The 15,772-nt window shown below is 35.4% G+C and overlaps 1 protein-coding gene across 2 annotated transcripts in view; it reads left to right on the top strand.

Annotated features, from left to right (window-relative positions):
- Positions 1-15,484, top strand: part of ATAD1 (ATPase family AAA domain containing 1) — a 51,223-nt gene extending 35,739 nt beyond the window's left edge. For both annotated transcript variants that reach the window (XM_058543459.1, XM_058543460.1), the window contains exons 8-10: positions 409-459; positions 11,984-12,117; positions 13,750-15,484. In XM_058543459.1, coding sequence (XP_058399442.1) covers positions 409-459; positions 11,984-12,117; positions 13,750-13,870 — 306 coding nt within the window. In that variant the 3' untranslated portion in view covers positions 13,871-15,484. The remainder of the gene's footprint in view (positions 1-408; positions 460-11,983; positions 12,118-13,749) is intronic.
- Positions 15,485-15,772: the final 288 nt, after the last annotated feature.

The following is a 15,772-nucleotide window of genomic DNA, read 5'->3' as shown; positions in this document are numbered from 1 at the left end:
ATTGTTGCCATCTTTTCCACTTACTGGTAAAATTTTATGGCAGTAGTGAGTTTTTAGAAGTTTCCTAAATGAAGAAAAGATTTGCAGAGCTGTAGAGGAAAGACCTTGGTAGTCATAGGAATTCACTTACTTTCTCAAGAAACATTTAAGGGCATGTTATTTCCCAGACATTCTGCTAGGCACTGGGGATTCAGAAGAAGAAGATAGTTCACTGGGACAACCACAAATGATTACTCTAGAGTCTAGAATCTACTTGCTTTAGCCAGTAGTTTCCATGACCTCTGTTAGAGTTTCTTTCATTTCCTGTAGGTATTGTCAGGTAGTTTACAAGGGAAGGAAGAAATATTAGGAAAACTAGTTGATCCTTGGTTTTTAAAAAATACTAACTGGAAATTATCCTCATTTTAGGCTCTGAAACAAAGAGAAGCAATCCTGAAACTCATCTTGAAAAATGAAAATGTAAGTAGAAAATTACAGTTTTTCCCATCCTATAAATATGATGTTTATGTTCATAAATTCATTTTAGAGAGAAATGAAAAAGGAACCTGAGAATAATGTAGCTTTGAATTTGATGTGAATTACTGTAAAATTCTTGGCTGCTCATGTAACTCAATAACTGTGGTATATTTGAACTAATTAAAGATAATCTGCTTTGTAAAAAGCCATGTGTTTTTATATCTTCAGAGTAAAAGCTGCTTTAATATTTTTCAGACTGTTTTCCAGTTATGTAAGATATGCTTATTTTTGTACAGAAGTATGGGGAATTTTTTTTTATTTAATTGCACTACTTTTTGAAGTTGGAATTTAGATTTTAAAAAGTATGATAATCAGAGGCGGCCCGGTTACATGGTTGTTGGGTTCACGTGCTCCGCTTCGGTGGCCTGGAGTTCACGGGTTCGATCCTGGGCATGGACCTACACACTGCTCATCAAGCCATGCTGTGGCGGCATCCCATGTACAAAATAGAGGAAGATTGGCACAGATGTTAGCTCAGGGACAATCTTCCTCATCCCCCCAAAAAAAGTATGATAATCAAAATCTTCAAGAGCTTTTGTGTTTAAGGTTTTTTTAAATATGTAATATAGTCAGATGTTTCAAAAATTAAAATATATATATTAAATGGTATACAAAAAGTTTCACTCCTTCCCCTATGTTTCTTCTGTGTCCTTCCAGATGGCATTATGCATATACAAGCAAATTAAAATATATTGTTACTCCTCTCCCCTTTTCTACATAAACCATATTAATAAGCTGTGTACACTGTTCTGTGCATTGCTTTTTTCACCTGTCTTGGAGATCTTTCCATGTTAGCATATAGTTTCCTTATTCTGTTCTCTTTTTTTTTTTCTTTACAGTGCATAAGATTCCATTGTATGGATATACCCTAATTTGTTTAATCAGTGCCATACTGAGGAACATCTGGGTTGATTCTGGTCTTGCACGATTATAAAATGCTGCATTGAATAACCTTGCACATATGTCATTTCACACTTGTGTAGGAATATTAGTAGGGTGAATTTTCCAGAAGAGGGATTGCTAGATATTTATAATTTTGGTAGCTACCGCAAAATTGTGTCAGTTTACTCTTATACCAGCAATGTTAGTGTGCCTCTTTCCCTATAGCCTTGCCAGTAGAATGTTATGGTACTTTGTACCAACATGATAGGTAGAAAATGGTAACTCACTGTAGTTTTAATTTGCATTCTTTAGGTATGAAGTGATCATTATATGTTTAAGAGCCACTTGAATTTTCTTCTGTGAAATAACTATTCATAATCTTTGCCCATTTTCCACTGCAATGTTCTTTTTCTTATAGATTTGTAGAAGCTCTAACGTATTAGGGAGATTTGCCCTTTGTCTATATGATTTGAAAATATTTTTCCCAGTTTGGCTTTTTTTTTTAAGGAAGATTGACCCTGTGCTAACATCTGTTGCCAATCTTCTTCTTTTTTTCTTTTTTTCTTCCCAAAGCCCCAGTACGTAGTTGTGTATCATAGTTGTAGCTTTGTAGCTCTCCTATGTGGGACACCGCCTCAGCATGGCTTGATGAGTGGTGAGTAGGTCTGTGCCCAGGATCCAAACTGACGAACCCCAGGCCACTAAAGCAGAATGTGCAATCTTAACCACTACGCCACTGGGCCGGCCCCCTAGTTTGGCTTTTGGTATTACAAGGGTGTTTTTTTTCCGTTATGGCTTCTGGGTTTTGAATCCAGATTTAAAAAGGCTTTTCCACTCCCACATTTATAAAGAAATTTTCAGTTCTTCTTTTTTCCCCCAAAACTCTATGACCAAGTATATTTTAATAGTGTAGTATTCCTTATTATCCTAAACTTCATACCTAAACTCACTATTTGAACTTGCTGTCCAAACTGAGAAACCAAATGGATTCCCATGGTGAGGGATACTTGTATTTCAGTGGTTTTCCTCCTTCTCTGCATCACCATCAACCCCATGGCTAATTCTGCTCCATCCATACTCTGTCTGTTTCCCCACCTCCTGTGTTTTCCCATCATATCTCATCTGTAAATATTTTAGTTTTATCTCTAAAAGACAGAATTCTTTGATTTTTTAACCTAACCTCATTACTATTATTATACCTAACAAAAAATTGGCCATATTTCATTATTATCATTGAATATCTAGTCTGTTCAAATTTCCAATTGTCTCCTAAATGTTGGAGGGGTTTTTTGTTTTATTTATTTTTTTTTTCAGATTTTATTTATTTATTTATTTATTGTGTGTGTGAGGAAGGTCAGCCCTGAGCTAACATCTGATGCCAGTCTTCCTCTTTTTGCTGAGGAAGATTGGCCCGGTAACATCCCTGCCCATTTTCCTCTACTTTATATGGCACCCCGCCGCAGCATGGCTTGACAAGCAGTGCGTTGGTGCACGTCCGGGATCTGAACCGTTGAATCCCGGGCCGCCGCAATGGAGCGCACTCACTTAACTGCTTGCGCCACCAGGCCAGCCCGTTTTTTTTTATTTTTATTTTTTGTGAGAAAGTTTGTCCCTGAGCTAAAATCTGTTGCCAATCTTCCTCTTTTTGCTTGAGGAAGATTGTCCCTGAGCTAGCATCAGTGCCCATCTTCCTCTATTTTGTATGTGGGATGTGTCCACAGCATGGCTTGATAAGCAGTGTGTTAGGTCTGCACCCACGATCCAAACCTGCAAACCGTAGGCCACCGAAGCAGAGCGTGAGAACTTAACCACTACGCCACCAGGCCAGCCCCTAAATGTCGTTTTCTTTTAACCATGTATTTGTTTGACTTGAGATCCATATAAAGTTCATAATTTACAATTATTTGATAGTTTTTAAATCTCTTTTAATCTATAGGCTATAGATTCTTCTTTCGTCTCTCTTTTCCTTCCTCCCACTCCCTTCCAATTTATTTGTTGAAAAAACCAGGTTGAGTTTGTCCAAATTTTTCCATAGTCTGTATTTTGCTGATTGCACAGGGAGTAGTTTCTCTAGAATTGGTAGTTGGATCAAGAGACTGGATGAGATTCAGGTTCAGGTTGGCAGGGAGGGGAAATACGACTGCTACTTAAGTAAAATTATCTTCTTCTATTAGGAGATACATAATATCTGGATGTCCTTTATGGTTTTATGTTATACATTTAAATCTTTGCTATATTTGGTATATATCCAGATATATAATGTGAGACATGAAGCAAACTTTGCTTTTGGTTTTCCAGATGGATACCTAGTTGTCCCAACACCGTTTATTGAATAGTCTTTCTTTTTCTCGTTAGAGATGCCTCCTTTATTATATACTGAATTCTCGTATGTACTGGCTGTGTTTCTGGACTTTGAATTCAGGTGATTGGTCTTTTATATCTTTATGCACCAGCACCACACTACTTTAATTATTGAGGCTTTATAAGTTTTAATAGCAAGTCGGGCTAGGCACCCTTTGTTATCCCCCAGCCCAAAGTTTCCTGGTTATTTTTGCTCACTTTTCCATATGAATTTTAGAATTAATTTGTTTTATTCAAGAAAAAACAAACAGTAGTGTTTTTGGTGGATCATACTTCAAGAGAATTAAGATCTTTTTGATGTTGAATCTTTCTACCCAAAAGCATGTATGTCTTTCTGGTTGTTCAGTTCTTCTCTTGTATCTTTTAGTAGTGTTCTGTTTATTTATTTCTTTAAAAAATATCAAAAAAACATATATGCTGTTTTGCAAAAGTTTAAAGAACCTAGCAAATTACAGAGATTAGATCACTTGCTACTAACCATTTTGGGGATCATAGAGCCCTTTAATAAAGAGATAAAAGCTATGTAGTCTCTCCTTAAAAAACTACATATATACATGAAATGTTTGGTACAGTTTCAGAGAAATTCCTAAGACCCTCCATGTATTCTAGGTAAGGAACTCCTGTCTTAGATGAGTGAGAAATCAACAAATTACTTTTTGCCTTTTAATTGAATATTTGTTAACTGCTTTCAAAAAGACATTGTGAGTTGTAGTACTCTTTAGATAAAACACTTAAAAAAAAACATTATTATATTTTCTTACACAAAAAAACCCACGTTTCATTGATAAACCTTTAACAAGGATAGGCATTAGTGAACAGTTCAAAGAAGAAAACAAAGCGGATAAAATAATTTCACAAGTTCTTTTGAATTAGGGTGGCTATGATGTGGCTAGAAATTTAACAGATATTAGAAGGTAGTTGCTGACAGTTTTGCAGAGACAAGTCAACTAATACAATTATTTAATTAAAAAAAATTTTAGGGGCCGGCCCGGTGGCGCAAGCGGTTAAGTGCGCGCGCTCCGCTGCGGCGGCCCGGGGTTCGCTGGTTCGGATCCCGGGCGCGCACCGACGCACTGCTTGGTAAGCCATGCTGTGGTGGCGTCCCATGTGAAGTGGAGGAAGATAGGCACCGATGTTAGCCCAGGGCCGTCTTCCTCAGCAAAAAAAGAGGAGGATTGGCGGATGTTAGCTCAGGGCTGATCTCCTCACAAATAAAAAAAAAAAAAAAAAAAAAAAAAATTTTAATGAAGGATGGTATTACATGGCTGGAAGTTAACATTTTTGAACCACATGTATGTGGTCTAATGTAGATATAGATGATTTACATACAGATGATGAATATAAATGATGAGATTTAAGCTCTTTGTCTCATAATAGCCTGTGTAAAGTATGGCTATCTTAAGTTTGCACATTTAAATTTAAGAAACTACTCATTATGTCTAATTTAAACTTTGATCTCATTATTCTGCCTTTTTAAACAAGAGTATCTTTGGAAATTCCTTTAGAATTACATTTGTCATGGGTACAGGGAATTTTTAGCATTCTGTTTCTTGTTCACGAAAGCACAAAGGACTAGTCTTAATCAATTTTATGATGCAAAATATGAATGCTCTCTGGGTAATTGCTGACATGGGAACATCTCATTTCCCACTAGCTGGTATTTATATGCTGAAGACATATTGTTACTTCAATAGAATCTGAAATAAGTTAATGTAATTTTGTTAAAAGATGTCTCAAATCAGGAGCACGCACATTTATTTAATAAAATGAACACCATCGTGCTTATACATTGCAGAGTAGAATTAGAGTTTTTGATGCAAATAGACTACCAGTCTTTATATTTTATGAGTTTTTCTTCCCTGAAGAAAAGAATGAAGATTTTGAAATGATACTCTTTTCCAGTCTTTCACAATTCTTTATTGATAGCTCCTTAACACAACTCACTCATAAAAGATAATGTAGTGGTTTTAGCTTAAAGTTTTAAGTATAAAAAGAATTAGAACTAATAAAATTTATACCTTATACAAGCATCATGTTTGACTCTACAGTAAGGAAATGGGTTTTTTTCTCTATACAAACTAACTTGAGTTTATGATTTTCTATAACATAGCAGGAATAGTTAACAAGTTGGGCTTTGGAGATATACCTGAGGGTCACACATTCTGGCTTGACCATTCCCTGCTGTGTGACCTTGGACAAATATTGTTTAGCATCTCTATGCCTCTTTTTTTCTCACTTGGAAATTGGACATAATGCCAACAATCTCAGAATCATTTTGAGAATGTAAATTAAATGATACATGTAAAACGCTTATAGTACCATAGGAGTATAGAGTCAATGTAGATATAATAAATAACTGCACACAAATAAGTGCTCTTCTTTCAAGCTATTTTAGAAGTCTGTTAATTTATTCCAATATTGCTCCCAGTACTCAAAACCTTTTTTAACTTGCGAGTTGCCTAATGAAAATAATTCTCATTACTTCATCGTTTATCTAATAGTTATCTTATAAAAAGGGCTACTTTTAGATGTGCCAAGCATTGTGGTGAAATATACATTGTTTTATTTAATCTTTAGTTCATCTAAAGAGTACCTATTAGTACTATTTTACAGTTGAGGAAACTGAAACCCAGAGAAGTTATGTACTAAGTTGCCCAAGTTCACATAGCAAAGTAGTGATGGAGCCTTTCTCTTAACCATTATGGTGTGCAACTATTATGGCATGGAGTAATCTTGCTCCCCCAGTGACTGGAATCTTCTCTTTTTCTTGCTCCTCCAGTGACTGGAATCCTCTCCTTTTCCTTCTTTTCTCATACTTGTTTTGTTCATCTTTGTAATTTTATCACCCCGTCATGCGCAAGATTTGTGAGTGGTTAGAATATAGTGTGGCCCAACAAAGGAGTGGTCACGGGATAGGGTGGAGGTTTTGATTGTTTTAGGCAGGAGAACTAATTTTTAACATCTCAGAGTATAATTTGGAAGGTCTCTTTAAGTAATTTTTTAAATTTATGAAATATTTGAGACATATACACAAATAACCTTATATCCACCACCCAGATTTAACAGGCGATCTTAACATATTTTTCTTCATATCTCCCCCAAGTCACCATCATTGGTAGTCTTCTGTTCTGAAGTTGGTGCTGTGTATCAGTTCCATGAATATGTGTGGTTAGATACATAATACATGTGTAGGTGTAGGTTATTTTTACTCTTTCATTATTACAAACAGTAGGGAAATTAGGTCCTTGTATGTGTCTGATTTCTTACGTACACGTGTAAGAAGAGTTCCTCACTGGAACTCTTGTTCCAGTGTATATGTATAATGTATAAACTACAAGGAAAGAAAAATAGACGAGTCTGACTCTCATCAGACTTAAGGCTTCTAGAAGTATGACAAGATAACATGAACAAAGTGAAAGAACAAGCCACTGGGAAAGCATTTGCAACTCTGTAACCAATAAGGGACTAATATCCAAATTATACAAATTCCTATAAGCAGTTTATCAAGTTTTTTTTTAATTGATATCTTCATAGTTTATAACATTGTGAAATTTTGGTTGTACATTATTGTTTGTCAATCACCATATACATGTCCACCTTCACCCCTTGTGCCCACCCCCCACCCCCATTGCCCCTGGTAACCACAATACAGTTTTCTCTGTCCATGTGTTGGTTTATATTCCACATATGAGTGAGCTCATACAGTGTTTCTCTTTCTCTTTCTGGCTTATTTCACTTAACATAGTACCCTCCAGGTCCATCCATGTTGTTGCAAATAGGACAGTTTTGTCTTTTTTTATGGCTGAGTAGTATTCCATTGTATATATATACCACATCTTCTTGATCCATTCATCAGTCGAGGGACACTTGGATTGCTTTCACTTCTTGGCTATAGTGAATAATGCTGCAGTGAACATAGGGGTGCATAAGACTCTTTGGATTGCTGATTTCAGGTTCGTTGGATAGATCCCCAGTAGTGGGATCATAGGGTATTTCTATTTTTAATTTTTTGGAGAATCTCCATACTGTTTTCCATAGAGGCTGCACCAGTTTGCATTCCCACCAGCTGTGTATGAGGGTTCCCTTTTCTCCACATCCTCTCCAACATTTGTTGTTTTTTTGTTTTGGTGATTATAGCCATTCTCACGGACGTGAGGTGATATCTTAGTGTTGTTTTGATTTGCATTTTCCTGGTGATAAGTGATGTGAACATCTTTTCATATGCCTATTGGCCATCTGTATATCTTCTTTGGATCAGTGTGTTCATTTCCTCTGGAATTTTTTGATCAGGCTGTTTTTTTTTTTGTTGTTTAGTTGTGTGAGTTCTTTATATATTATGGAGATTAACCCCTTGTCAGATATATGTTTTGCAAATATTTTCTCCCAGGTGGTGAGTTTTATTCATTTTGATCCTGGTTTCATTTGTCTTGTAGAAGCTCTTTAATCTGATGAAGTCGCACTTGCTTATTTTTTCTTTAGTTTCCCTAGTCTGAGTAGGCATGGCATCTGAAAAGATTCCTTTATGACCAATGTCAAATAGTGTGTTGCCTATATTTTCTTCTGTGAGTTTTATAGTTTCAGGTCTCACCTTGATGTCTTTGATCCATTTTGAGTTAATTTTTGTGAATGGCGATAGCAGATGGTCCACCTTCATTCTTTTGCATGTGGCTGTCCAGTTTTCCCAACACCGTTTGTTGAAGAGACTTTCCTTTCTCCATTGTATGTTCTTAGCTCCTTTGTTGAAAATTAGCTGTCCGTATATGTGTAGTTTTATTTCTGGGCTTTCAGTTCTGTTCCATTGATCTGTGTGTCTGTTTTTGTACCAGTACCATGCTGTTTTGATTACTATTGCTTTGTAGTATGTTTTGAAGTCAGGGATTGTGTGCTTCCAGCTTTGTTCTTTTTTCTTAGGATTGCTTTAGCTATTCGGGGTCTTTTGTTGCCCCATATGAATTATAGTATTCTTTTTTCTATTTCTGTGGAATGTCATTGGGATTCTGATTGGAATTGCGTTGAATCTGTAGATTGCTTTAGGTAATATAGACATTTTAACTCTGTTTATTCTTCTAATCCATGTGCATGGGATATCTTTCCATTTCTTTATGTCATCATGGATTTCTTTCAATAATGTCTTATAGTTTTCATTGTATAGGTCTTTCACCTCCTTGGTAAGATTTAGTCCTAGATGTTTTGTTCTTTTTGATGCAACTGTAAATGGTATTATCTTTTTGAGCTCTCTTTCTGTTAGTTCATTATTAGCATACAGAAATGCAACTGATTTTTGTAGGTTAATTTTGTACCCTGTGACTTTGCTGTAGTTGTTGATTATTTCTAATAGTTTTCCAATGGATTCTTTAGGCTTTTCTATATATTAAATCATGTCGTCTACGAATAGTGAGAGTTTCACTTCTTCGTTGCCTGTTTGAATTCCTTTTATTCCTTTTTCTTGCCTAATTGCTCTGGCCAAAACTTCTAGCACTATGTTGAATAAGAGTGGTGAGAGTGGGCAGCCTTGTCTCATTCCTGTTCTCAGAGGAATGGCTTTCAGACTTTCCCCATTGAGTATCATGTTGGCTGTGGGTTTGTCATAAATAGTCTTTATTATGTTGAGGTACTTTCCTTCTATACCCATTTTGTTGAGAGTTTTTATCATAAATGGATGTTGTATCTTGTCAGATGCCTTCTCTGCATCTATTGAGATGACCATGTGGTTTTTATTCCTTGTTTTGTTAATGTGGTATATCACATTGATTGATTTGTGGATGTTGAACCATCCCTGCGTCCCTGGTATAAATCCCACTTGATCATGGTGTATGATCTTTTTAATGTATTGCTGTATTTGGTTTGCCAACATTTTGTTGAGTTTGCCAAGTTTTATGTGTGTACATTGTTAATTAGATCACAGGTGCTGACTATAACTAACCCTAGGAACTTATTTCCTGATGTATCAGTATGAGACGTAAGTTTAAAATCGCCCAGTATTACAGTGGACTTTTCCATTTCTTTATGAAATTACGTTAAATTTTATGTTATATTTTGAGGCCATCTTATTAGATGTATACCAGTGCAGAATTGTTATATTTTTCTGGTGATTATTTCTTATCATTATGTAATGATTTCTATTTCAAATTATGCATTTTGAGTAAAAATCTATTGATCTGATGTTCTTGCCTTGTGTACCTTTTTCAATGTTTTACTTTCAACTTTTGGGTTTTTTCCTTTCAAATGTAACACCAAGCTTGTTTCATTTTCCCTTTCAACAGAGTGTGACTATTATAAACCTCAAATAGCTACATTTTGGTTTTTTATAGTCTAATCTTGCCTTTCACCAGCCTAGTCTGTTTCTGTTTGTGGTGATGACTGATAAATTTGGATTCATTCTTTGTTATTTTAATACTTTCCGTGTATCATGCTTTTTCTTTGCTCCCTTTCTCCCCCTTGTTCTTTAGTGTTGCTCTTGTATTCTTTATTTCCCTTTTTCCCCCTTCCTCTGCTGGTTTGGAAAGTACACATTCTCTATCTTTTAGTGATACCCTTAAAATGTTTTTACAAAATACCTGAAGTCCAAGTTAATTATATTTCTACCCTCTTTCCAATACTGTCATTTAAGACTTTAGAATGCCTTAACATAGACGTCCGCTCTGTATTACATGTTCTTATTGTCTAGCATTTTAGTTCTACATGGTTTTTCTACCCCAAATTAAATGATGATTATTACTGTTTATATATCAAAGCTTATTTAGATTTATCTATATATTTATCATTTTCTTTGTTTTTCATTGATGCTTGTTCCACACGTACCTTATGGGTTCACTTTTCTTTTTATCAAAGAATATGATTTTTCTTTTTTCTTTTCTTTTCTTTTTTTTTTGTGAGGAAGATCAGTCCTGAGCTAACATCCATGCTAATCCTCCTCTTTTTTTGCTGAGGAAGACCGGCTCTGAGCTAACATCTATTGCCAGTCCTCCTCCTTTTTTCCCCCAGAGCCCAGTAGATAGTTGTATGTCATAGTTGCACATCCTTCTAGTTGCTGTATGTGGGATGCGGCCTCAGCATGGCTGGAGAAGTGGCGCATCGGTGCGCGCCCGGGATCCAAACCCCGGCCGCCAGTAGCGGGGCGTGTGCACTTAACCGCTAAGCCACAGGGCTGGCCCCAGATTTTTCTTTATTTAACCCCCACATTTAAGAACGAGAACACTGTCGTGTGAGGTTCTAGTTGCAGAACTGACAATAGACCCCATGTTGTCTCACCTCCCAGTCTTTTGTCCTTGTGTAGAGTTGCTATTCTTTACTTAAATACTGGATCTTTCACAAAAACAAATGGGAATTTAGTAACCAATAAAGTTGGCATTTCAAATCAGTGGCATAAGGTAAATGTTAAACCAAATGCTTAGCTCTGTGGGGGAAAAATACAGCTGGACCTCTACTGCATTGTATTCAAATCCTGGCTCTGGCAATGGTGTGACCTTGGACAATTTATTTAACCTTTCCAGGTCTCACGAATATCTGAAAATGAAAATGAGAATACTTACCTGACAGAATTAAATGAGAATAATACATGTAAGGTGCTTATCACAGTGAATGACATATAAGAATCATTTAATAGATGGTAATTATTATAAGTACATTTTTTTCTTACTCATTTTCTCTTAATCTACATCTAAGTTTAGTATGATTATATTATCCCAAGTCTCTTATGTGCCCAGGACGATCACTTAATTGACTATTTAAGCTTAGGTTGGGGAGCAAGACTATAGGTGCCGAATTAGTGTTGAGGTGGTAGAATATGAAAATGTTACAATTAAATGAATGTTAGAGTATTTCAGTGGAATATGTTTTTTGTAATGGATTTGGGACTTAACGATGCAGGCTCTTTGCCAAGTATGTTGTGTATATTATAGAAAAGGGTCAACTGGGGACCTTCCTAAGAGGTACTGAAGTGAATCCAGCAATAGTTTGAATGTCTGTTCTTCCTCATCCCTCCATGACATATCTAGTGAGACTCACTTAACTATTTTGGTCATAATGACAATTAATGAAAATTAGATTTCAAATTTTAAGGTTTTATGGCTGAGAAAAACTAGAAACTGAAAATACTTTTTAATGATTCTCCACCCATGCTAGTCCAATATGCTTAACGTTCTTTAATTCTAAGAGTGTTTGGATATATCATTTGCAGTATATTTTATATTTGTTTTTTAAGCATGTTTTATATTTGTTTAAGGTGGATAGGCATGTGGACCTGCTAGAAGTTGCCCAGGAAACTGATGGGTTTTCAGGAAGTGACCTAAAAGAGATGTGTCGAGATGCTGCCCTCCTCTGTGTCAGGGAATATGTTAATTCTACATCAGAAGAAAGGTATGTGTATTTAGAGTTGATCTCTAATATTTGTCAAACCCTTGTAGAGCTTTTAGGTTAGTTTCTTTTATTTTGCTTTACAATACCAATTCTGCTTATGGAATAAAAGGTAAATTGGAATTAACCCCTCCCGCCCCGCCCCCCCCCCCCCCACTTTATTTATTGCCTTTTTTCTAAAGGGAAGTTCTGAAAATGAATTAGGGTTAGAGGGTCATGGAGAGGGTCTGGAATGAAGAGGAAGAAATAAAAGCTGAATTTCTATTGAAAATCCGTGGGCTGGATCACAGAAAGCTGACAGAAACTTAGGCTTGCCCATCTCTACTAGGAAAACAGGGTTCTTGAGTACTCCTGGATTGCTTTTGTATACTAAATTCTTAAGTTTCATTTCATATGGAAATGAGTGCCTTGTCTTCTAGAAATTTCACATGTAAATTTCTAAACCCCTGTTCAAAATACTGACCTGCTAACGAAGAATTTCTGTGACTCAGCAAACCAGTGTACTTTGGGGGCTTGTGTTGAATAAGTTCTCCGCATCTTGTCCCTTTATTTCTCAGTCTCCCCTCCTCATCCCCGTGAGGCTTTCACTCCAAGTGACCTGGATTTGCTTGTTGTATTCATATATGTTTAATTACAGTGCATTGCCGTAGCAAGCTTCACCAAAGTTTCTTTTGGTGTAGGAAGGTTTGCGTGAAAGCTATGTCAACCAGTAGCTATGTACGCACTAGTTCTGGACCTATCTTTAGTGCTCCCTTGGGCCTCTTCATGAAGAGGGTCGCTCCATTTATTTGTTGCCAGATTAATCCAGCTACTCCAGCGCTCAAGTTGGGAATACCTTTAACCTCTGTAGCCAAGAATCTACCGTCCAAAGGTTTTTGTTCTTTATAAGATTAAGAGAAGGAAAAAAAACCTATGAATAAATTTTGCTTAAATAAATTACCTTAATAATGAAAGTCCTGTTTTTCTGCTGTCTCCAAAGCCCTGAGACAGTATGAAAAATATTTTATATTTTATATTTCAGTATGAAAAATCTGACTAATAGACTTGGGTTATATATATGTTTTTTCCTAAGGGTCTGTAAATTACAAAGGAAGTATAATATACTGGATTTTTTTTTTCTCATTATTGATGTGGGGAGAACTTAGATTAGTTGTGTTTTATTACTAGCAAAGGATTTTATTTACAGTTCATCAAAAGCTAAACATGTACATGAATATATACCTAGGAATGCTACTTTATAATTTCAGTTTTCATGGAAATAACTTTTGATTCCTTGACTAGAATTTTATTCCCATTTAGGTAAACTGATACTCCTTTATATAACATTTTCACCTTATGATAATATTCTTTACTTATATTCTTAATGTGAAGTATTCGATTTTAGTCACCACAGCTATAAGGTTAATAGCCAGCCTTTTTAGCTTCATACCTCTTAGCAGTCAGTGCTTTTTAAAAAGCTCTTAAGATTTGTACATGCATAGATCATCCCTGAAAGAATTCAGATGAAGCTGCTAATTGTGTTTGTCTTTGGGGTCTTGGATGGGAAGGAGATTTCATTCTTTAATCTTAGTAAAATATTTTAGGGAGGTGTATTTATAGTTATTTGAATATTTGGTGGTTTCGTTTGCATTTTAGCCATGATGAAGATGAAATTCGGCCTGTGCAACAACAGGACCTGCATCGGGCAATTGAAAAGATGAAGAAATCAAAGGATGCAGCATTTCAGAATGTTTTAACACATGTTTGTTTAGATTAAGAGTACAGATCGTTTGTACAGTTCAACGTGACCTAGTTTGGTGTGCTCTCTTATCATTAATGGACGTAGAATGGAAGGAGGAGTGTTGTGTAAACAGTGAGCAAGTTAGATGTTTATGACACTGGTTTTATACTCTGAATTCTAAGTTATTGAGATATAGTTGTTATATAAACGGTATTACTACTTGTCAGAAATCATGAGGAGGAACAATTTAATCCAGCTTGAACGTGGGTGCTTGTGTTTGACCTCTTTAGCCATATGTTGCAGCCTTATAGCATCTAAGCTGGTCTTAAAGTAACAAATGATTCATTGAGTCATTAGTGAGAAATGGGGATGTGGTTAAGTGCTGGTTTCTAGACGTGTGAGAGTGTGTGTGTGTATGTGTGTATGTATTAAATGTATATATTCACACATTTTATATTGACATTCTGTAGATACGTTTGAATACAGAAACTTTTTTTTACCCCAAATACTGAATCAAATAGTACCACATTATATATAGCAAAACTGAGATATAAGGTTGTGTCTAAAAGGTACAGTGATTCAGCCATTTCCATTTGTCACTTGTTTCACCTTTTTTTTAAGTTGAGCGTTTCTCTGCAGTTGAATATTTGGAATCAGCCACATCTGAATACTTAGATTTGGCTCAATTGTTACAGTTGTCAGGATAATCAAATAAAAATACTTGTTCAGTGATCAACATTGAATGGTTGTCAGGCAGTTGTGTGCTCAACATTGATTTCACCTCTTTCTGCAAGCACACTGAGTAGAGACATTTTTTAAATTGATATACTTAAAGGTGGATTGAAAGCCTTTCAAAAGAATGGCTTGGAAAAACAGTGCCATTCAATATATGTGTGTGACTTTCTTCATTTAATGTAACATAGTTCTGTTGTAACCATGGTTTTTTTAATGTTATTTTTAAGTTGTATGTTCCTTAATTATGGTCAAATATAATTTTGTCAGCAAAAATGAAATGATAGTTTAAAACAGGTAGCTATTACTAAATGTGCTAAAAATACTCATTTTGTAACTTTAATTTTTTGTTTTCTTAGCATATTACAAATTATGGCCTAGTTAGTACACATATACACATCAAAATTCCCATATTGTGTCTGTAGTCGTTTGATGCTATGTGCCCTGCATATGAAACATATTTTTTTGTCCAAAATTTCACTAACGAGAATTCTGTTAGAGGCACTTAAAACGCACAGCATGAGAAACGTGGCACAGTACGATCTTGAGGTGCCTTCTGAATCATCAGAAAGATTAAATGATGCTTCATATATTTTTGTTTTTATTGTATTTCTTTGAAAACTCTCAATCTTTATTCATGAGTTATTGGATTAGTTTCTTTGATAATAAGTCTCTCACTGGAACCTATTGGATAGTTTATTCAGTTGTGCTTTGAATGGTGGGTGGGGTAGAGGTTGCAGGAGAACACTTTGGATAACAAAAAGCAAGTTTTGAAAAATTGTGAAGACGATCAAAAAATTGAATGCAACAAGATACCAAAAATAAAAAATTTCGTCTCCATTTTTAATAACTATATTATACTATTATTTTATAAATGTATAATAAAGAGGTCCCTCTTTATTGATTTTTCTCTACTTACTCCTTGGTCTTTTTCAGTTATTTAAAATTTTCTGGGGTTGCTTTGGTTTATAAAACTTGCCTTGGACTATTTTTATCTTGCTGTGCAGCTTTCACTCTTGAATAGCATAATTCTAGTATCTAATCATTATTTTGTTTTAGTATGAATTTTATTAATCATTTAATTTTAATCTGATGGCATATTGGTCAGAAATAAGGGGTGATACATCCCTCCTTATGTCCTTTCTTTTTATCTTCTCTTAAATTCAGAAGATCTTATAGTAGTAGTTATTAAATTTATCATGATTT

This window comes from Diceros bicornis, chromosome 6 (genome assembly GCF_020826845.1).
Source record: "Diceros bicornis minor isolate mBicDic1 chromosome 6, mDicBic1.mat.cur, whole genome shotgun sequence".
NCBI lineage: Eukaryota > Metazoa > Chordata > Mammalia > Perissodactyla > Rhinocerotidae > Diceros > Diceros bicornis.
Note: the sequence above shows the minus strand (reverse complement) of the source record. Positions and strands in the feature narration are given on the sequence as shown.